General features: G+C 39.2%; 1 protein-coding gene across 1 annotated transcript in view; it reads left to right on the top strand.

Annotated features, from left to right (window-relative positions):
- Positions 1 to 22531, top strand: part of enah (ENAH actin regulator) — a 113318-nt gene that overhangs the window by 9884 nt on the left and 80903 nt on the right. Inside the window, 1 exon segment of the mRNA XM_017719896.2 lies at positions 13816 to 13981. Coding sequence (XP_017575385.2) covers positions 13816 to 13981 — 166 coding nt within the window.

Raw genomic sequence — 22531 nt, 5'->3', positions numbered from 1 at the left:
GATTCTTAAGTCGTTACGGCCTTCTAGCCTTTCAGACATCCTCGATTTTTCTCCCTGCAGTACATTGTGCATTGTAAATCTACTGCTGTGGATGCAGAAGATGTGGGAGGTTTTGGAGAAGTCCCTGCTGGTTTCAAAACACGCAGAGGGCAGGATTGATGTGGGCCTCATGGCTTCCTCTGTCGGGCCCAGGCTCTCGCCGAAATACCACATTGTCGTCGATGGAAATACCATCTCCTCCACAGCGCTGACTCACCGACTTAAATGAGCATGTTCTTCATGGACCTTGAAAACATGGGTTTGCAGAAATGCTGACTTGGATCCCGTTTCTTGTCCTTGTTGTTCACATGGTCATTTGTTTCCATCAGGGTTTAAAAAGCAGCTACGCTTGTGGTAACAAAACCCAGAGTGTGTTGGATTGCGTGGATTGAGAATAGCTTTGTCTTGACCTTCTTGCTTTTCATCCCAAGATTCATTTTCTATAGTTATGTTTGCTGTTGTGAACATTAGGAAGGTTTAGCTGTGTGGAACTCTAGCTGGAGCTGCAAGCCTCTGTTTTATGGTCCCGTAAACATGAAAGAGTGTGAAGGGGTTCGACATTTGTTTTCAGGAAGAAAATTGATTAGATCAGTGAATCTGCAGTCTGACTTATTTATAGTTCTGTTGTAGGATCACTAATATTTGTCTTTCGTTTTAGACACTGAAGCTGGCAGCCCTTGGTGCTGATAGACAGATAATAAGATAGGAAAAACTTTATTACTGCATAAGGAAACTGCTGAACATAAACTACAAAATGTTAGGATGCTGTGTAAAATGTAAATGAATGCAAGTATAAACTTAATGCAGTGATTATGCAAATATTATAGACCCATATTTTATTCATAGTATAACATAAAACATGTATCAGACATTGGAAGTGAGACATTTGATCATTTTATGAAAACATGAACTCATTTAGAACTTGATGGCAGCAACGCATCTCAAAAAAGTTGGGACAGGACCGTGTCTACCTCTGTGTATCTTCCCCTCTACTTTAACAACAGTCTGTAAACATCTGGGAAGTGAGGAGACCAGTTGCTGGAACTGTGGGAGAGGAATGTTGTCCCATTGTTGTCTGATGTAGGATTCTAGCTGCTCAACAGTTTCTGGGTCTTCTTTGCCAGATTTTTTGTTTTGTGATGTGCCAAATATTTTCTATTGGTGAAAGGTCTGGACTGCAGGGGACCAGTTCAGCATCTGGACTCTTCTTCTTAGAGGCCATGCTGTTGTGATGGATGCAGTATGTGGTTTGTCTTGCTGAAATACGCAAGGCCTTCCATGAAAGAGTTGCTGTCTGAAAGGCAATATAAGTTGTTGTAAAAGCTCTGTATACTTTTCAGCATTGATGGTGCATTTCCAGATGTGTAAGCTGCCCACACCATAGGCACTACTGCAGCCTCAGACCATCAGAGATGCAGGCTTTTGAACTGTGCACCGATGGTCCCTCTCCACTTTAGTTTGCAGGACACGACGTCTGCAGTTTCCGAAAAGAATTTCATATTTTGATTCATCTGACCACAGAACAGTTTTCCATTTTGCCTCAGTCCATTTTAAATGAGCTCTGGCCCAGAGAAGACGGCAGCGTTTCTGTATTGTGTTGACATATGGCTTCTTCTTTACATGCTTTACAGCTTTAACTTGCATTTGTGGACTGCATGGTGAACTGCGTTCGCGGACAGTGATTTCTGGAAGTGTTTGAGCGCCTGCTGTGATTTCCAGTATAGAATCATATGTTTTTAATGCTGTGCCGCCTGAGGCCCTGAAGATCATGAGCATCCAATACTGATGATCAGTCTTGTCCCTTGTATACAGGGGTTTCTCCAGATTCTCTGAATCTTTTGATGATTTTATGTTCTGTAGATGGTGGGATATCCAAGGTCTTTCAAGTTTTTCGCAGATTGGTGAACCTCTGCCCATGTTTGTTTCTGAGTGACTCTGCCTCTCTAAAATGCTCTTTATGCCCAGCCATGTTAGTTAGTTACTGTTTTTTATTAACACCATTTTTCCAGCCTTTTGTTGCCCCTGTCTTAACTTTTTTGAAATGCATTGCTGCCATCAAGTTCTAAATGAGTGTTTTTCATGAAATGATAAAACGTCTCCCTTTCAACATCTGATGTGTTCTATTGTGAATAAAATACGGTTCTATAAGATTAGTAAACTATTGCATTCTGTTTTTATTTACATTTTTAACAGTGGCCCAACTTTTTTGGAAATGGGCTTGCATATAAACTGCCCAAAGGTTTGTGGACCTGCTCATCCAGCATTTCATCTGAAGACAAGGGTATTAATAAGGAGTTTGACAGAGTTTACCTCCCTTTACTGCGGCAGCAGTTACTAGAAAAGTACATCTACTCTTCTGCAAGGATTGTTACAGTACAAAATTTTGGGTAAATACTGGTGGAATTGAGGAAAAAATAATGTAAATAGCTGTTCTTTGGTTTGTCAGGTCCAGGCAGTATAGAAGTTTACTATGCAGAAAGGTTTGAACTGAAGTAGCATCACGTTCTCTGCTGCTTTCCGTCTGTTGGCCCTTGCACTTGACCAACGCCCACTCCTACTATATTTTTTACATGAATTAAATTGTATGAATCACATTTAATGTATGCCATATCTGCTTGACTGCAGCCGTGTCTGTTTTCCCACTCTGTCTCACATAGTCCATATTTGGTTGGAACTCGAATTGTCTTGTGAAGATTCATTGAATAGCAGAGTCTGTGGAATACTTGCATATACACATATATAATGCAGTATGGCGTGTCAAAGAAACCTCGTATTAGTGTGTGTGAACTGAGATGTTTTACAGCAGAGGCACTGAAGCTGTCACTTAGGGCAGAGGCCTATACAAATCATTCTTCCGGATGTTCCTGCGCTGGATTGCATAATCATACATTGCTTTTCTGTGCTTTCCCTGTAGCATTTTGAGGCAGAATGCTGCTAAATGTCACTAGAGGGCTTGGTTTGACATCACACTGCTCAGAATGCCTTTGCTGTTGTATTTTTGTATTAAGATTAGTGTTATCCAATAGTGGGACATTCATTTATTTACTTACTTACTTACTTAAATCAAGGCAAGCCAGTGCATTTTAATCTCATGTCTGGAGCTCCAAGATGAAGAGGTTGCAATTTTTTAGCGGTTGGCCAATTCATATATGAAACATGCACACAACATTTACATGCACTCAATAATCCCATCGTAATCGGATTTCTGCGGTTATCTGATTATTCAAATGGTCATGTATACGCCATACTCTGATCTTAAAACCTGATTAAGAAATCTGATAAAGAGGCAGCGTTTTAGCTCAGTAATCAGATTTCTCAGTAATGTGAACGCCTACTCTGATTTCTTTCCGATTTCTCAGTCTGCATGTGCGGCAGCAGACGGTGGCACCAGAAAAAAGCGAGCGGTGCTGCAGCAAAACACTTTTGGACCGGTGCTGAAACCAAACGTGAAAGAGAGGATTTTAATATGAATTTTCTACATGTGTTCATATTTTCAGATAATGTGATGTGCGATGTTTAAAAACAGAGCCGCAGCATGAAGTTTGAGTTTTATATTACATTTACAGTCATGGCCAACAGTTTTGAGAATGACACAAATATTATATTTTCACATGATCTGCTGCCCTCTGGTTTTTATGTGTGTTTGTCAGATGTTTTTATCACATACAGAAATATAATTGCAATCATATTATGAGTAACAAAAGCTTTTATTGACAGTTAGAATGAGTTAATGCAGCAAGTCAATATTTGCAGTGTTGACCCTCCTTAATCAGGACCTCTGCAATTCTCCCTGGCATGCTCTCAATCAACTTCTGGACCAAATCCTGACTGATAGCAGTCCATTCTTGCACAATCAATGCTTGCATTTTGTCAGAATTTGTAGGTTTTTGTTTGTCCACCCGTCTCTTGATGATTGACCACAAGTTCTCAATGGGACTAAGATCTGGGGAGTTTCCAGGCCATGGACCCAAAATCTCTGTTTTGTGAGCCATTTAGTTATCACCTTTGCTTTATGGCAAGGTGCTCCATCATGCTGGAAAAGGCATTGTTGATCACCAAACTGCTCTTGGCGGTTGGGAGAAGTTGCTCTCGGAGGACATTCTGGTACCATTCTTTATTCATGGCTGTGTTTTTAGGCAAGACTGCAAGAGAGCCGATTCCCTTGGCTGAGAAGCAACCCCACACATGAATGGTTTCAGGATGCTTTACAGTTGGCATGAGACAAGACTGGTGGTAGCGCTCACCTCGTCTTCTCCGAACAAGCTGTTTTCCAGATCTCCCAAACAATCGGAAAGGGGATTAATCAGAGAAAATGACTTTACCCCAGTCCTCAGCAGTCCACTCCCTGTACCTTTTGCAGAATATCAGTCTGTCCCTGATGTTTTTTCTGGAGAGAAGTGGCTTCTTTGCTGCCCTCCTTGAGACCAGGCCTTGCTCCAAGAGTCTCCGCCTCACAGTGCGTGCAGATGCACTCACACCTGCCTGCTGCCATTCCTGAGCAAGCTCTGCACTGCTGGTAGCCTGATCCCATAGCTGAAACACTTTTAAGAGACGGTCCTGGCGCTTGCTGGTCTTTCTTGGGCGAAACAATGATGCCAAGCACCAGCCTCCTTTTAAAGTGTCCAGTGGTGTCATTCTTACTTAATCATGACAGATTGATCTCCAGCCCTGTCCTCATAAACACCCACACCTGTGTTAATGGAGCAATCACTGAAACGATGTTAGCTGGTCCTTTTAAGGCAGGGCTGCAATAAAGTTGAAATGTGTTTTGGGGGATAAAGTTCATTTTCTTGGCAAATATTGACTTTGCAATTAGTTGCTGTTAAGCTGATCACTCTTTATAACATTCTGGAGTATATGCAAATTGCCATTATAAAAACTGAAGCAGTAGACTTTGTAAAAATTAATATTTGTATCATTCTCAAAACTTTTGGCCATGACTGTACGTCACGTCTTCTGTGAGTTTATTGGCTGGTTGTAAAACAGTGATTATTAAAGCAGTTGGCCGATTATTAAGTGCACGTAAACACACTAATTGAAACCCAGACCACATGCAACACTTGCTTATGTACATTAAGCATTCTGTTTGCTCCTGATGTATTCTACTAAGCATGTGCTTAGCATTTAGCTACGTTTTGATTGTTATTCACTTGACATGATCAGTAGTATTTGATGGTAGCGCTACAACAGGTAGCAAAGCTATTAGTTCAGCTACGTTTCCCATTACCATGGTGGTAGGATCGTGATTTTCCATGTAGATTTTTAATACTGATCAAGTGATGAAGTTGTTTTGAATCCTGCATTGTTTAATTTCCCCATAGTGCATATAAATATTTATTTTTGTCAGTCAAGTCATTTACTGCATTGTTTTGTTGGAATTGACCCAACCTCCTTTGGTTACTGTTGTTGCATCCAACAAGCTTTTCAGCCTGGTATGTGAACTATTCAGCATTTTTCAGTGGCAAAGCTGGAGGATTCACCCATTGGCATATTTAGCAATTCTTGGACTAATTCATCCAGAAAGGAGATAAAAAGCTCTCCATTATGTATTTGAAGTCTCCATACATTACACTGTGAATGCTCAGCAACCTAATAGTCCTAAAAAGGATAAATATAGAGGCAAAGCTGACACATCATAGCCAGAAAGGAGCTTCATCATATAGTAATCTACATAGATGACGAAGTGATACCAGCACTGTATGTTCTGCAGGGTGGGCAAATGTATGATTATAGGCATTTTAAGTAAAACATTTCAAATACTTTGGCAGGTCACTTTAATTGCAATTGGCCTCAGACACAGAATTAATTATGAAGTAGATTTGATGTAGCAAGCCACATTTATCATAACGTAATAAAAGCAACATTCTGGAAATAGTGGCATTATTTATTTTGTGATGTGCATTAGATGGCTACTTTTTAAGTAGCTTTCTCGACACACGTTTTGTTTAGGTAGTTCTGTGTTTTATGTATGCAACCTGAAAAAATGGGTATACAGCCATCTCAATCTATATCACAAATGATCTGAACCTGGGTGCTCACTATATTGCTTCTAAATGAAAATGCTGTTTTCATTCAGTGTACCTTGGACTTCGCAACTAGGCTAGGAGGCTAAAGCTAGGAGGCGGAGGCTAAAGCTAGGAGGCGGAGGCTAAAGCTAGGAGGCGGAGCCACAGCAAGCCAGAAACCAAACAAATAGCTTTGACACAGGATGATGACAAACTCTGGTACCCTGTCCAGGCTTCACCTTCTTGGGCTCAACTCTGCAAACTTTGGTCAAAGGATGTCAAGGAGGTAATGGTGATTGACACCTCAGATGACCTATGATGAAAAGAGCAGGAGAGGAGCAACAAAGAGGGGAGAGAAAAAAAAAAAATAATAATAATATATATATATATATATATATATATATATATATATATATATATATATATATATATATATATATATATATATATACATACACACACACACACACACACACACACACACACACACACACACCTGCACAGGCACCGAAACGCAACACTTATCATCATACCAATGAAGGATAAATCCCACCTCGAATTGCAATCAGGATTGTGTATTGTTTAAAAAAAAAAAAAAAAAAACTCAATTATCATGGTGATAGTTTTGCCATTTTGCCCACCCCTGTGAGGGAATAACCATATGAGGATGAAAGATTTTGTTTATTCATCGTCTGAAAGGATGGTTGTCTTTTCGGTCATGCTCCACTCAGACTGACCACTCTTGTCTTGTCTCGAGGAGGCGCAGCTAATCACAGGCGTCACCAGCCAGAGAGGAATTTGGGATTCATGAACTCACTTTGATGTGTCCAATTTGGTGCTGATGTCATGCTCCATGGTAATGCCATAGTAACCTTATCAGCCGATTGTGTCTGTGATTGTGATTTTCTTCTGAGACGGCCTGACAGATGCTGCCATTGCTAGAATTGAGCCCTTGATTATAAAAGGATTGAGGCCATGTATAGATTAGGTTTAAATATCAGCTAAGGTTTATTTATGCCTTTTTAATTTTTGTGGCTTGTATTAAGGCCTACTTAACCAGAGAACTTGTAGAGGAGGAGAATTACCACTCTGCATTGTCTTCCGGGTTTCTCAAATGTTAGACGGCGCTCCCCAGTGAGACAAAATGAATGGGTTGATATGGAGTCTTTGAGCAAAATCATAGTTTATAGCATTTTTAGCTTAAGCATTTTTAATGTAAAAGAATGCAGTCACTTCCTCACCACAGGACAGCATAAAACATTTTACCACTGCTGTTATTTTTTAAGGGCTTTTAAATTCTAGCTGTAGGAGTTGAAAACTGCACCCCATGTATGTCCATTATATCATGAGCGCGAACAGCCAATGAGCTCCTCCGCTCTCCAATCATCGCACTCTGGCGGAAAAGCCCGCCTCCTGCTGCCCAAAACCCTTTTGCTGTAGAAAAAAGGAAAAATAGTTTTTTTTTTTTTTTTTTTTTTTTTTTTTTTTAGGGAAATCCATCCTTCTACTTTCTAAAATGAAAAACGTTCTTGGCGAGAGATTAGAAACTTTTTAGCCGTTGAGCTCCATTCACGCCCTCTCCTGTTTTTGATATAACGAGGGGGATAGGAAGTGGCCAGGCTCCTCATAAACCGACTCTGTTCTTAACTGTTTCTGTTACGACCCGGTCTTGGGTCAGGCCGTAGCAGAGAAATGAGTGGGCTCTCTCTACCCAGACCTGCTGCTGGATCAGACACTGATCACCATTTAAACCAGAAAAGGACAGGTTGATTTTCTTCAAAAGCTCAAACAAGCTGGGTTGAGACTTCAGTGACAAATATTTGCCAAAATATCAAACAAAAAAGACAATAACAAAAACAGCAAACCAAAGCAGACAGAAGTGAAGAGAGCCGGGCTGGCCTGGACAGGTGTTCTTTCAGGTCAAGTCAGGAAAGAAAGCCCTGAAGGTCTCTCAAGATGGTGGCTTGGTGACCTCTTATACATCAGTGTGCCCCCATCTGGCCAATCATGTACCTGCACATAAGGGGACACACAACTCGGGAAACACAGAATGCCAGCACAAGATACACACAGATATTTTGTGACCAGGGCCCTAACACCTCCACCCATAAAAGTAAACATCTTAGATTTATAACACAAAGTATGCAGTGCCACAATTCTAAGACTTACAAAACTTTACAAATTTGTGCAGTTACTAAGGTCACTCTAAAAGTAATACTCCAGGGAGATTCACTCGAAAGAGGCCCCGAATATTCTGAAATAACTGTCTAGGATGAATCAAACTGAACCAAACAATGTGCAATGAGTTCCTCCATATATATGGAGCTTCCAACAAGCTGGGATGCCCCTGCGTCGGAGTGATGAGGTCGGCATCGGACAGCCGTTGCACCGTTTAACCTCTGTCTGTAGCTTCCAGGTGCAGATCCCCGTACCCCTTCATGTGTTTGGCAGAAACTGGAGATCACTTCCAGCATCACATGTAATGCAATCGATTACACACACGTCGAGATATGTAGCGCATTGTTTGGTTCAGATTTCTTCATCCTAACAGGAGTTACAGCAGAATATCTGGGGCCTCTTTCAAATGAATCTGCCTGTACTGTCTGAATTCTAAAGATAAAATTTCACTTAGGCTAACCAAACCATTATTAATAGAACTATTAAATTCAAATTTCACAGGCAGATGGAAAAAGGGCAAAAGTAAATAATCACTGCATGTCCTGAACATACCAAATGAAGAAGGTTCAGGTGCACCAAAAAACTAGTCTCCACAAGGGCAAACAAGGAGCACATGCACTAACAAAGCTAGTCTTCTTGAGTCTCCTGAGAAAACTAAGACACGCACAAATGCCAGATGACCGATTCTGGTCCTTCACTTGAAGGACCCTGTGAAAAAATGTCATCAGACCGAATCAGACCTACCTGTTAAATGAAGGATCCTACGACAAATACCAGACTAACCTAACCTCTAAAATGAAAACCTTACTAACAACTGTCTGACTTACTGACCGAATCAGGCTGGAAAAGAGCAACATGCAGCTCAAACGGAGTAGACCAAACTGGCTGACTGGTAGACGGGTCAGCTTAAATCAGTAGCAGGTTGAAAACATAAGGTTAAAAGTTCAGACACTCATGCATTGCAGACTTGGTTGTATAAGATGGCCTTAGATCAGTAAACTCTATTACTGATGTGCTAATAAAGACTGTGAGCGCCAGTGTCTGACAGACCTTTCTAAGAGAGTCTATCCGATTTGTATGAGTAAGTTAGTGGTAGTAAAATCAGCTGTTCTGTTCGGTGGTCCCAAATGCGCACATTTTGGTCTGCAATGCCTGCTGAAGTCCTGCAAGCTTTCAGTTTCCTTTGGTGAGAAAAGCTGATCATTTTCACAATCCAACTCCTGAAAAATGTTTAATCAGTTACGTTGCTCATTTGTTTTCCCTCTCTGTGCAGGAGAGCAAATGGCCAAAGTACCAGTGATCTCATGGTGATTGAATGCCTGAGCACTTGAAAATCATGCATATTCAGCATTATAATCAGCATCATCTGCTGATTATACAGCATATTTATCTCTGGTACAGTCATATATTTTATCTTACCTCCAGTAGCATAGCACTTTGTCATTCTGTATTAAATCTATTTTTCATAGGCCTGGCAATCAGGGAAGCGCAAAAGGAGGGATGCAGAGGCTGCAGGTGCACTGGCAGCAGGCCTAGGACTGGAGCTTTGTAAATGTTGATGATATTTAGTAGCTACATAGCATAAAATGAGATGGTAATGTTTCCATTCGTTTTGCTGCTAACCTCACCAAAAGACTGCACAAGATTCTGCCGTTCTTTTCATGTTAGAAGCCATTGTTAGGTATCAGTTTATTTTGCCTCTTGACATGAAGACGTGAAGAAACAGCCTTTTTTTAAAGCACGTAATAGATAAAGCTCTTTTCTCTTTGTGGATAGGTTGTCAATGACGTTGCTTGTGTATACAGAATTTTTACTGGTGTACGGAAAGTATGTCAGTCATCCAGTGAACTGTCTACATGACTTTAGGTGGTAACACTATATTTAGATGGTCCACTGTAGATTCTCAGTATGTCTTTAAGTAACATTCAATTAAACACCCTATATTACCAAAAGTGTTTACTCACCCATGCAAATCATTGAATTCAAGTGTTCAAATCACTTCCTTGGCCACAGGTGTATAAAACCAAGCACCTAGGCCTGCAGACTGCTTGTACAGCCTTACATCACCAAGCGTAATGCAAAGTGTGGAATGCAGTGGTGTAAGGCGCCGCCACTGGACTCTAGAGCAGTGGAGATGTGTTCTCTGGAGTGACCAATCACGCTTCTCCGTCTGGCAATCCGATGGACGAGTCTGGGTTTGGTGGTTGCCAGGAGAACGGTACTTGTCTGACTGCATTGTGCCAAGTATAAAGTTTGGTGGAGGGGGAATTATGGTGTGGGGTTGTTTTTGAGGAGTTGGGCTCGGCCCCTTAGTTCCAGTGAAAGGAACTCTTAATGCTTCAGCACCAAGAGATTTTGGACAATTTAATGCTCCCAACTTTGTGGGAATAGTTTGGGGACGGCCCCTTCCTGTTCCAACATGACTTCGCACATCAGTGTCTGACCTCACAAATGCTCTTCTGGAAGAACGGTCAACAATTCCCATAAACACACTCCTAACCCTTGTGGAAAGCCAGAGATGAAGCTGTTATAGCTGCAAAGGATGGACCGACATCATATTAAACCCTATGGATTAAAAATGGGATGTCACTCAAGTTCATATGCGTGTGAAGACAGACGAACCAAGACTTTTGGAAATATAGTGTATATGCTGATGTAATATTAGCAAGGTAATTATAGGTGTCTGGATGTGTTATCGTGAACAGTAATTCATAATCATGACTCAAAAGATAACTTACTGATTTGGTACGGATCAACACCTGCAATAAAACTGAATTTTTCTTTATCTTGCTTGGAAATCGTATCCAACAATGACTTAATCTACATTATGCTGACAGAATGTCTACAATACAGCTGCAGGATGGTTTTTCTGGATTTTGTGAATACTAACTATGATGCAGTCCTTAGCTCTCCCATAATTGTTTAATATATTCATTCATACTGTATTTTTTAATTTAAACTTGCATAACATTTTACATACAAATCATTTTCTCCAACTATATATTCTTTCAGTGTTACTGTATTTTTTTAAGAGCGAACTTTAGAAGAAACAATGACCAAAAATAGCTGTTGTACATCTAGTATGTTTGGTCAATGAATCGTATGTTTTCTCTCTCTCTCTCTCTCTCTCTCTCTCTCACTCACTCACTCACTCACTCACTCACTCACTCACTCACTCACTCACTCACTCACTCACTCACTCACTCACTCACTCACTCACTCACTCACTCACTCACTCACTCACTCACTCACACTCTCTCTCTCTCTCTCTCTCTCTCTATATATATATATATGTATGTATGTATGTGTGTGTGTGTGTGTGTGTGTGTGTGTGTGTGTGTGTGTGTGTCTGAGTGTGTGGTGGTAGGAATGCATATTTTATGTTTATTTTATCTTATTCCCTGCATGTAAATGTTTCTCTGATACTGTGCTCTGTGAGCTATCTCTGTGAGATATTTGACCAATAAAGCTTGATTCTGATTCTGATATATTGTATTGTGAAGTTGCTGAGTCTCACGAACCTGGCACTGGGCATTGATATCAGGCCAGAAAATGCTGGATATCAGCGAAAAATGCTAGATTGAATATTGGAGGAAAAAAGAACAAAGCTGATCCCATCCTTAAAATTTCTAGCCTGAAATATCACACACTTACATGTTGAGTAGTAAAGTGTTTGAGTAGTTTGAGCTACCAGACAGGTATCCATATCAGCCAATACTCGAGTTTTCATCTGTATCAGAAAAGAGTGTGAGATCATCGCTACTCATGAACATGTACAAACACACACGATGTGCTTGTTTTAATGAGGCTCGTTCTTGACTTCAGCCACCGCTTGAAAAAAATAGTGTCTCTGTGTGAGCATCTATGACATCAATTACTCTGTGATATGACTGTGCGGTAGAGAAGGTCCTTCTGCCTCCCTCTGTGTGTCTGCTCCTTAATTAAAGTGCAGAGATTGGTCTCAGTTGGACAATCCTGTTAGATTAGTCCTTATCTGCCAGACGGCTGATCACGGCATCTGATCGATTTTTACTGATGAGTAAATCAAAATAAAGTGCTTGAGTGCTTCTTCATAACTAAGGTTGCAGTAAAAACTTGGAGAAGAAATTACAAATTGCTAATTACTGTCCAGAAACTGTGATGAGAGTACTTTACTTTGTATTTGCTGGGGTAAGAAATTTCCCTACTCAGTACTTGACTTTTAAACCTACACACATCTGCATGAACTGGAAAGTACACAGAAAAACATCAGTAGTCCTTTCAGTGCTTTATTTATAAAAAGTCCATGTAGGTGAATGCAGAGCTGTCTCTCTCTTCAGCACAGCGATCTGCATCCTTCAGTTCTATAATAGTGGGATTAGATGATTTGACTGATTTTTCTGAGAGTTTCTTGGTTGAGTTTACAGTGCTTCCTGCACCCACATGCGCTGCTTACATTCCCAGTCTAGATCACACAGTCCAGTCAGCCGCCACAGGTACCTCTCACGGATAAGTGTATATATGAATTGTATACGTTGTATACAGGAACATATGAAGAATTTTCCCATGATAGGACGTTGGAAGTGGGCTTTACACATAGAAGAAGAATTCTGTTCCACCTTTATTAGAGAAGAAATAAAATGCTTAGTTTTAGTGTTTTGCATTGTACGTCAGCTGTTATTCCTCCTTAAAAATCTGTTATAGCAATTTGGAATGACTAGTAATTTATTCACATACATACATACACATCATAATATATATGTGTGTATATATTGCTGCTGTTGGAAGAAAATATTGTATCTCCATATTAGTTGTTTTTCAGTTTTTGACACCGTTTGAAAATCCCTGTTGTCCTTTACATGTACGTCCCAACTTCATTGGAATTGGGTTTGTAGTAATATTATGTGATTCTGGGAAGTTAATGATGTCGCATCTAGTAGTTTATTGTGAAGAACTGCTATGTGTCAATTTGAATGAAACTGCTGATGGTTCAAAGTCTTATTGCTTGGAAATGAATCACCCCTTTGTCTTGGATAACAGCAAGGCCAAACAGTAATTAAATTGTGGCAAGTTTCTCAAGCCTGGTCAGGGTGAAACATGACTGTGACTGTACCTTTTTAAAATTCATTCAGCAACAGTCAGTGTTTCCCTCTAGTTCCCTCCCAGTGTGTCTTGTTCTTTAAGCAGTTGTTGGGTTGATATCATCAAATATAGTCTGTGTACCTCGGTGTGGTGGTGGCGGCTGTTGTCATGGTTGTTGTTGTGGTAATTGTTTTGGTGGATGTCGTGATTGTTGGGGTTGGTGGTTGTTGTGGTGATTGTTGTTTGTTTTGGTAATTGTTGTGATGGTTGGTGAGGTGGAGGTTGTTGTTGGTTAGTGATTCTTTGAACACAAAACTTATTTTAAAGCTTAGTAGTTTTTTAAAGAAGAAATATTTAATTAGTATCTGTCAGTATTCAAGGTTACGATATAGTTGCACCTTGCAGTGTTCTTCTTGAGGATACCACAGTCTAAAGTGTGTGTTCATCAGTAAAAAAAAAAAAAAAAAAAAACATTTAAAAGAAACTTTCCACTCACAGATTTTCCCATTTCTTCTTTATTATTCTTTTGCAGTGAGCAGAGCATCTGTCAGGCGCGGGCTGCCGTCATGGTGTACGATGACGCCAACAAGAAATGGGTCCCGGCTGGTGGTTCCACGGGTTTCAGCAGAGTCCACATCTATCACCACACCGGCAACAACGCCTTCCGGGTGGTGGGCCGTAAAATTCAGGACCACCAAGTAAGCAAGGCTGATTGGCCACAACTTCAACTAGACCATTTCCAGTCAAATTCACATATGCCCCTCTGTTTGGGTTTCGTCGCAAATGGATTTCACGCCTACTTGACAGATCCTCTGACCATTTTCGCCACTGCTGGCCAGATAAGCTTGTCATGTTCATGTGACATTTCAGAATGCAGTACTTCAAAGGTCAAAGCAGAGGGAAAATGTTTTGGTAGTATGTCTGGAGAACCAACAGCAGGGATGGAAAAGTATAGATCTGTTCATAGTATATTGACCATTCTACCAAATTAATTCAAACTGTAGTCCCAGCAAAACTATTAAAAATGCTTAAGTATACAGGGCTTAGACATTTACAGGGATTGTTATGAGCTGTTTAAACCCAAGGCATTAATCGAGAGAGTAAAAAAAATAAATATATCGCTGCTGTCGGAAGAAAACCTTGCCTGTCCATTTTTCAGTTTTTGACAAATTGAAATTACCTGTTGCTCTTTACATTGAGGATGCATTTCATGATGGATGGACAAAAAGAAACGACCCAGAATGATCTTCCGAAGATGTCTGGTTCCATTGAATTACATTAAGTGTGTTTTTTCCCTCCTGTAAATTTGACATATTGGAGATACGAGGTTTTCTTCTGACAACAGCGATACACAAACCATGTAGTTTATATGGCACTTTCTGTTGGGATGTGTTGGTCCCCCTTTGAACTTGTGAAAATGTTTTTGTTTTGTTTTTTTTTTTTTCAAATTTTTTAAAAAGATCTTTTTAATTTCTTTTATTTCTCTTAAAATGAAGTTGAAAGATTTCAAATTCTTAAGTGAAAACCTTTGGCAGGAAGGGTGAGACTGCTTCCATGCCCCTCATGGCCACATGGTGACCGCTTAAATCTCATTGTTTTGACGTAAATGTGTCACAAAGTCTGAAAATCAGTGTTTAACATTACGACGTGTCACTACCGAAACACATTTTCTGCAATTAAGCAAACTTCTTTTATCTTTTAATGAATAATATTATGACTTTGTGCATATAACTGTTTAAAGCTGTACCTTACCATGTACTGGCTAGCATTCAGTACAAATTGTCTGTACTGAAACGGTCACTGCTAAAACACTTGGTAACGTTTTGGTAGTGAAAAAAATCTAATGTTTAATCTTTTTGTTATTGGCAAGAGACATAAGTATCAAGTATCTCAAATCAAAAGGATTTTAATCTGAAATCTGTCAGTCAAAAGTCTGAAATGCATTTTGAGCTCTGACTTTCAACCAAGAGCGTAGAATGATTCTTTTACATAATTTATGCTGCTCTCTGAATTTAAATATCTGCTGTTCTGTAATAGAAGCGACATGTAGCTGTGTCAGAGTTTTAGCTGTGGGCTTTTTCCACATTTGTGAATTTATCTTACCTGCATAGCTTTTTGTTTTTGCACTCATGCTGCCTTCCGCTTAAGTGCTGTCATCACACAAGTGCTCTGAAAGGCAGACATGTTGACATTTCCATGACTTCGTTATTTGATTAGTTGGCAGTTGATCACACCTGCTCCGTGCTTTTGTCATTAGAGGAGTGCTTTGACGTCTGGCTGTGTAATGATGATTTCTTTTTGTTGCGATGTCTAGATCATATTTGTTGTCACTTTAAGTAGGAATTTCAGTCTGGAATAACCCAAGCGTCTGAAATGACCCCCAGGCATTTTTCTAATTTTAAACTCTGCTCTGTGGCAAGAACTTTTAAGTTGATCCATGTGATCTGGGTGTTTTCTGGTGTGCCAATTAAAACGAAAACTTGAAGATGCTTGTCTTATTTAACATGCCGCAAACCCTCAGTTCCCTCCTCAGAAGCCATCCACAAAGAAGATGCTTCAGACGGCCGTGGAAACAAATTGCCTTTTGATCCTCTAGATCCAGTCTGTTATGGGCCTTGTCAGGAAAGCCCCCATATAACAATGGGTGTGTTGATTTGTACCTCTCTAGACTCAGAAGCAGGGAGCAATGCTGCTCACCGCCTCCCCTGCAGCAAAGGCTCGTATTGCACTGTGATACCGGTGACGCATTGGCAAAGTCACTCAGTAGGACAGTTTAGAACAAAACACAGGCCAATGGAAAGGTTAACAAAAGATAAGCAGACTTACAGATTAATGAGGTTAACCAAAGATTAAAGAGAAACTCCAACAAATTTGAAAAATTACTTAATTCAGTGGTTTACATGTGAGCAAAATCCTTCAGAGTGGTTCAGTGTGAAATGCACCTTTCTAGAGAAGTTCAGAGTCAGAATTGTTCACTATCCAAACCATTTAATGGCTCTTAAAGCTACATCCCATTAAGTTATTACACAGAATGGTTCTAAATGCATTGCTTGATGAGACGTTGTATTGTGATGCACACAATTTAATAACAAAAAAAGTATTTTCAGTGTAAACCAGGGGTTTTTAATTAAAATTCAAGGTCCAGTTAGAGAGAATTTTCTCAAGCAAAGGTCCAGAACATGATGATGTCTAAGTTGCATCATGATTCAGTGTCATATCACCTCATATCTTCATTTTTTTTATGTTTTTCAGTTTTTGGTATAATTTGAAAGTGCTTGTTGCTTTTTATATCGTTTGTAAATTTCATGATGAATGGACCAAAAGAAACGGCCCACAATGGCTTGTGAAAAAAAAGTCTGGTTCCATTGACTTACATTAAAAGAAAAGTAGTTTTTTTCCTTGTCCTGTAAAGTTACTATTTTGGAGATGCGAGATTTTATTCCGTCAAGAGCAATATACTGAACACTGTAGGTGCCTAGTAGGTACATCTTATATAGTCAACAACTGAATGTCAAATCAAATAAAGTACAGTTCGGTGATATTTCAGCTACATTTGCTTCTCCCCTCGTGTGCAATACTCCTTAGAGTCTGTGCTCATCGTAATGCACAGATCTGACTGTCTGAGTAGCGTCATGTGTCATACCTAAAACACCATTGATTGGTCTGTGATAAAGGCTAGAAAAGTTATGCCGATTAAATGTGACCACCCTGTTGAAATGAAGGTCATGTATCGGTTGTAGGTTCAGGTCTGCATGGGACAGCGACTAGGTCCGGACTCAGACTGCGGTCCGCCTATTAGTGACCTCTGGTGAAAACTGTTACCAGGGTGATTTCAGTGTTTCCTGTCAACTGCATTCTCAACTGAGCCTTCAACACACAATTGAAAACGGCTGCAGCAGTATTTGTTTACAGTTCATTTTGGAAGAAAGCAGAGTATGCAGAGCACTTCGAGGAGGTCTGTTTCCAAAATGTCATAGATCCTGATCCGTTTGAACCAGAACACGCAAAGGAGCTGCAGCAGTGAGAGTGAGAACATACCAGCGCTGATGCAGAGCAACCCAGAGCGAACACCCTCTGCTGATGTTAACAACAAACTACTTGTGACTCCGCTTTATCATTTTCAGTTGTATTTTCAGACAAAAATGGCAAGAAGTTAAATGATTAAACCAACAAACTCATTGCAGTAAACCAATCTCAAAAGCTTGAATCATTTTCAGACCAAAATATTAGCAGCACGATAAAATATTTGAACAAAGAACAAAGTGCGCTTGGCTATGTAACTGACTCTGGGATTGTTGTTGAGCATCAGTGTTTTCTTTTTTCTACCAAGAGCAACATTTCACCTTCCTGGCGCAGCTGTTTTTTTTTGTTCTTCTTGTTCAAGATATCTGAAGTAATGTTAAGCAACCTTTCACTGTACTTCACCCTTGCACAGGGCACAGAGCGATGGGCTGAAGCTACTTCGACAAGAGTAGTAGAGCCCTTATTGCTCAGCCAGTAATTTAGACGAGGCTGAAGTTGGCCTTTTTATTTTTCCATTCCAGCCTAAATGGTGATTGCTTCACCATTAAAGATGGAAAGGAAAATGCAAATAAGAAGCCAACTTGAGTTTCATGTACTTCATTGCTGCTTCTGATAGTTATAACTTGAAAAGCAGTCAGATTGTTGCTTGTTTTCCTCAAGGATTTCAATGTGTATAGAGGGTGATTCAAAAAGATTCATCAAATTAAAAAAAGATTATAAATGATTTATTTCACTTGTAAATCGTTACAGATCAATAAAGTTTATTATGTAATTGTACAAGGTCTCAGTCTGAACCTCCTCCAGCTGTACGGACATCAACACCAGAGTCAAACTCATCCCATACTGGATTGAGCGTGTCGGGCGTCGCTGCACTCACAGCTCTTTCAGTGCGATTTCGGAGATCATCCAGTGCTGTGGAACCAGCGACGAACACTCTGAGCTGTTGGAGCTTCACTGCCCACGAAAATCACGCTGCACAGTTATGAAGGATTCACTCTTATTGAAGTGGAGAACGCAGAACGCTTTCTGCTCAGGGGTCTCATCTCCTCTCAGACTGAAGGGAGAGCCATCCTCCAGTGACAGTCAGAAACTCTATGACCCCCTCTTTCAATTGGATTGTGACTGGTTCCTAGACGCCTCACAGGTGTGAAAATATGGCTCTCTGAAATTGGATGAATCTTTTTTTAATCACCCTGTAGTCGACAAGAAATCCACTCATTGTCTCTGCACTTTGGTACCTGATTGACTGTGTCGTGTTGTCTGTCTTGGCTAGTTCTGTTAGCTGCTTATACTCGTTGTACTCAGTTTAGGTACTGAATGTTATGTTTCTGGCCTTTTTAAATAATGTGTAGAAGTTGGCCAGCATTTCTAGTCAGCTGTCATTGAGTCAGATACATGCACAAAGGATTATGGGCAACAGAAGACCATAAGAGATACTCCAGCAGAATCCTTAAAAATGCTCCGGTCTAGGCTGCATCTCAGCTGTATTTGAAGGATTTTTCTAATTGGAACTGTGTTAGATGATGTAGCAGTCTAGAAATGCAGCCCACCTGGATGGCAGCCTAGCTTTTTGAAAACGCAGCTGTTGTACAAACTGCCAAACGGATGTTTGAGTGAAATTTGGCTCAGGTGTTTCTCGTAATGGATAAGAGTAGTGATGGTCTGGTCCACAGTCAGATTCCAGTACACAACTGCAGATACTCATGAAATTTTCTCATGAAAATTCATGTAAAAACCTTGAAAAATCTTGAAAAATATTTTTGTCTAATTTGATTACTGTGAAATATTCCGCAACAACTATTTACATCAACCCATGTTGCAAATTATCCTTAGTTTCTTGGATGTTCAGTACAAATTTCAACCCAATCCGATAGAGCAAAGTTAAGCAATTGGTGAGGCATGGGGTGCACATACTAAGAATTGCTAAAATGATGACAGACCAAACTTGAGATTCTTGACTAAAGAAGTACTTAATGTAGAGTGATGGGATTTTGCAGTGTCCCAAGTTTTCCCTTTGTTGATTTATTTTTTTTTAATCCATGATGTGACCTGGGAGGGCTGATTGGGAGTTGGTATGGAATGACCCCACTGGCCAAATTGCATTTTGTTGATTTTCTAAAATATAGGTCAATACATCCTCTACACACTGCTCCACATTTTAGGGCATTATTACTGCTGATTTACTGAATTTAACATACACAACAGATCATAGTATATCCTGAAGTTTTATATGTTGGAACAAAAATATTTTAAAAACTTTTGTAGTTTTTTTTTGTAAGTTCCAGTTTATTTCACAGTTGTACAATTAAATTGGACTAATTGTGCTTTCATTTTAATGATGTGTAGAGATGTTCAGTGGTTTTAAGTACTAATAATATTCACAGTATGCTCAGAAAAGTGCTTAATGCAACAATAATGATAAAATTTTCAAATTGCCCACCCCTAGAGGATGCTACCATAGTTTCACTTACAAAATTAACAAAACATGCAAACATGCATTTGACCAGGAATATTCAAACTTTTGCATATGCCTGTGTTCATGTTCGTAGTTGCCGATAAAAAAAAAACTAAAGGAAATCTTGTTTTTACAACTGGATCCATCCTTGTGATTAGAGCTTACATTTACCGTGATGTAATTTTTTTTTTTTTAGATTAGATTTAGATTTTTTTTAGATTTTTCAATTTTAAGAAGAGCCATTTTGTCCTTCCAACAAAAATCAATCCGCCTTGGGAGCAGCAACGTTTTATGTCCATTTATTGAAGTAATGTTTTACCATCTTGGCTGTAAATGTGTCTATGTGCTAATGTACTAATATAAGCTAAAACAAACTAATGAAAATGCAGATTCTCTTTGCTCTGCTTTAAGCTTTAGATCAGCTGTAGCTGCTTTTCTAGCATCTCCAGCAAGAAACTTTTTTCTTGTAAAATGTCTCTCAGCATTTTACGAGGTTGAAATCAGCCAGTCATTCGCCAGCTTCTGGTTCATATTTTCCTGTTCCGCTATAAGTGGTACCTGAAGCACCAGAACTGCCACACCATTTAAGGTGGAATGGAAAAATTTGAACAAGAAGCTGGCGAAAGAGGAGCAGACTTGAGTGTTGTGACATTTTAGTGTTTGAGCGTTTAGCATTTCCCACTGCAAACTAAACATATCCGGAAACGAGCAGGAGTGATTTATAAATGCAAATAAGTCAGTTTTTGTCTCATAATTATCAATGTTCATCTTAAATCTCTCTCTAGGCCGTTCCGTTAGCTGCTAGTTAGGTAAGATTATTGGTGTAGTGACCAGTCTGTGCGCCAATTCTTCAGGGTTAAAGGGTGGTGATTTAGCAGTTATACAGTCCAGCATTTAAGACATTAAAAACGGTCAGCAAAGCTTTATTTTACTGCAAAGAAGAATTATTCTCTTTTTCCCTACAAGTTGAATTCTGCTGTGGAGCTGCAACAGGGCAGTAAAAGAGCCGCATGCTGCTCTGGAGCCACGTGTTGCCGACCCTTAATGTAGGACCTGTAGGGTCTACTTTATGAAGATAAATCAGGTGGTGGATCTTAGAGGAATGTAGTAATACAGAGTTTTAGGCACATTAACACAATTGTGTTAGTTAATTTGCCACAGGGTGGGAGATTCGTGCTTTGCATTTGTCAGAGTGAAGAAGTGATGAGCAGTAGTGTGTAACATGCTTTATCTGCCATTTTTTTTCCAGTCCTGCCTTGTTTATGTACTCCCTTTTATGGGGGAGTGGAATTCATTAGCTACGAGTGCACTCCACACCCCCTTTAGCACACTGTAGTGATATGAGAAACCAGTTTTATAAAGCTTGGCTTGTGCTGACATCCTTAGAGAGATAATAAATATTTGGCTCACTAGTATTTCCATTCAGTGAGTCCATGAGTGATTGACGGCACTTAAGGTAGTACTTTTTTTTTTTTTTTTTTAAGGTAGTTCTTTTTTTTGACACTTGTGTAAAATCCTACTGGTGCTCAGAGCTTAACTTTTTAAATTCCTTGAGACTACTGGTGGTTCCAAAACATACTTCATTTTCTTCATAACTTTCATATTTCATAAGCTACATTCAGAAGCTGGGCGTCGTGTGAGGCTGTAACTCTTCTTTCCGGTCAAATAGATGGTGATGTCATTTTAAACACTTATAATAAAAGAAGCTGAACTCAGTTTGTTTTTCTGGTGCAAGTCGAGCCGTTTTTTCCCCAAATCTGGGCTATAAACTATAAACAGACGGCGTCTCTTCAGTGATCTGCTCTGTAAACATTACTATTATAAAATAACACAGAGCGTCTGAGATTTTTGGCTTTCAGCAGTAAATTGTAAGCATATAGTGACATGTGTAGATCATAAAACACATTTTCTATTCATTTGAGGGGAGCTTTTAAAAATCAATCAATCAATCAACCTTTATTTTGACTTGGAAGTACATTGAGGGCAACCCTCATTTTCAATGTAGCCGAGCATTTACAAAAACGGGGATTGACATGACAAAGAAAATAATAACTACATTTAATCATTTTAAATTAAAAGAAAATTTAAAATAACAGTGAATAAAAGATAAAAGTAGATAAAAAAATAGAACTTGAGATTTAAATGGTAAGAAATTAAGATCAAAAATAGATAAGAAATTAGTAAAGTAATAGTACAATATCACAAATTAAAAAAAAGTAATCATAAAAACTTAAAATGAGAGGAAATAAATAAAAAAAAAAAACTAAGGAGAACTAATACAAAAATAAAAGTTACGAATAAATATAATTAAGTAAAACAGGTACAGGCTGTCTGTAGGTGGTTTGATATTAAAAGTTTAAAATGACTGAGTGACACCAGTGAGCTGAGTTTTAGTGTTTCCTGTAGTGAATTCCAGCTCACTGGTGCACTGTGACTAAAAGCAGATTTTCCCAGTTCAGTAAAAACTCTTGGTACCTGACAGCTGATCCAGTTACTAGAGCGAGTCTGATAATTACTGTTATTTGTAATCATCAATGAAGTGATATATTCTGGCAAATGACTGGAGAGTGTCTTATAAATAAAGTAACTAAATAAATAACTAAAATAAAAAAAAATTCCATGTATTTCATGCAGTTACTGAATAATTTGCCTTATGATTTGGTCACATAAATAACAAAACATAAACCAAAATATACCCTGGAGCATAAGAGGTCTTCAATCTTTTAGATCTTTCAGTTGAATACATGTAACTTAGTTTCCGATAAAAAAT

This window comes from Pygocentrus nattereri, chromosome 4, assembly GCF_015220715.1.
Source record: "Pygocentrus nattereri isolate fPygNat1 chromosome 4, fPygNat1.pri, whole genome shotgun sequence".
In the NCBI taxonomy this organism is placed as follows: Eukaryota; Metazoa; Chordata; class Actinopteri; order Characiformes; family Serrasalmidae; genus Pygocentrus; species Pygocentrus nattereri.
Note: the sequence above shows the minus strand (reverse complement) of the source record. Positions and strands in the feature narration are given on the sequence as shown.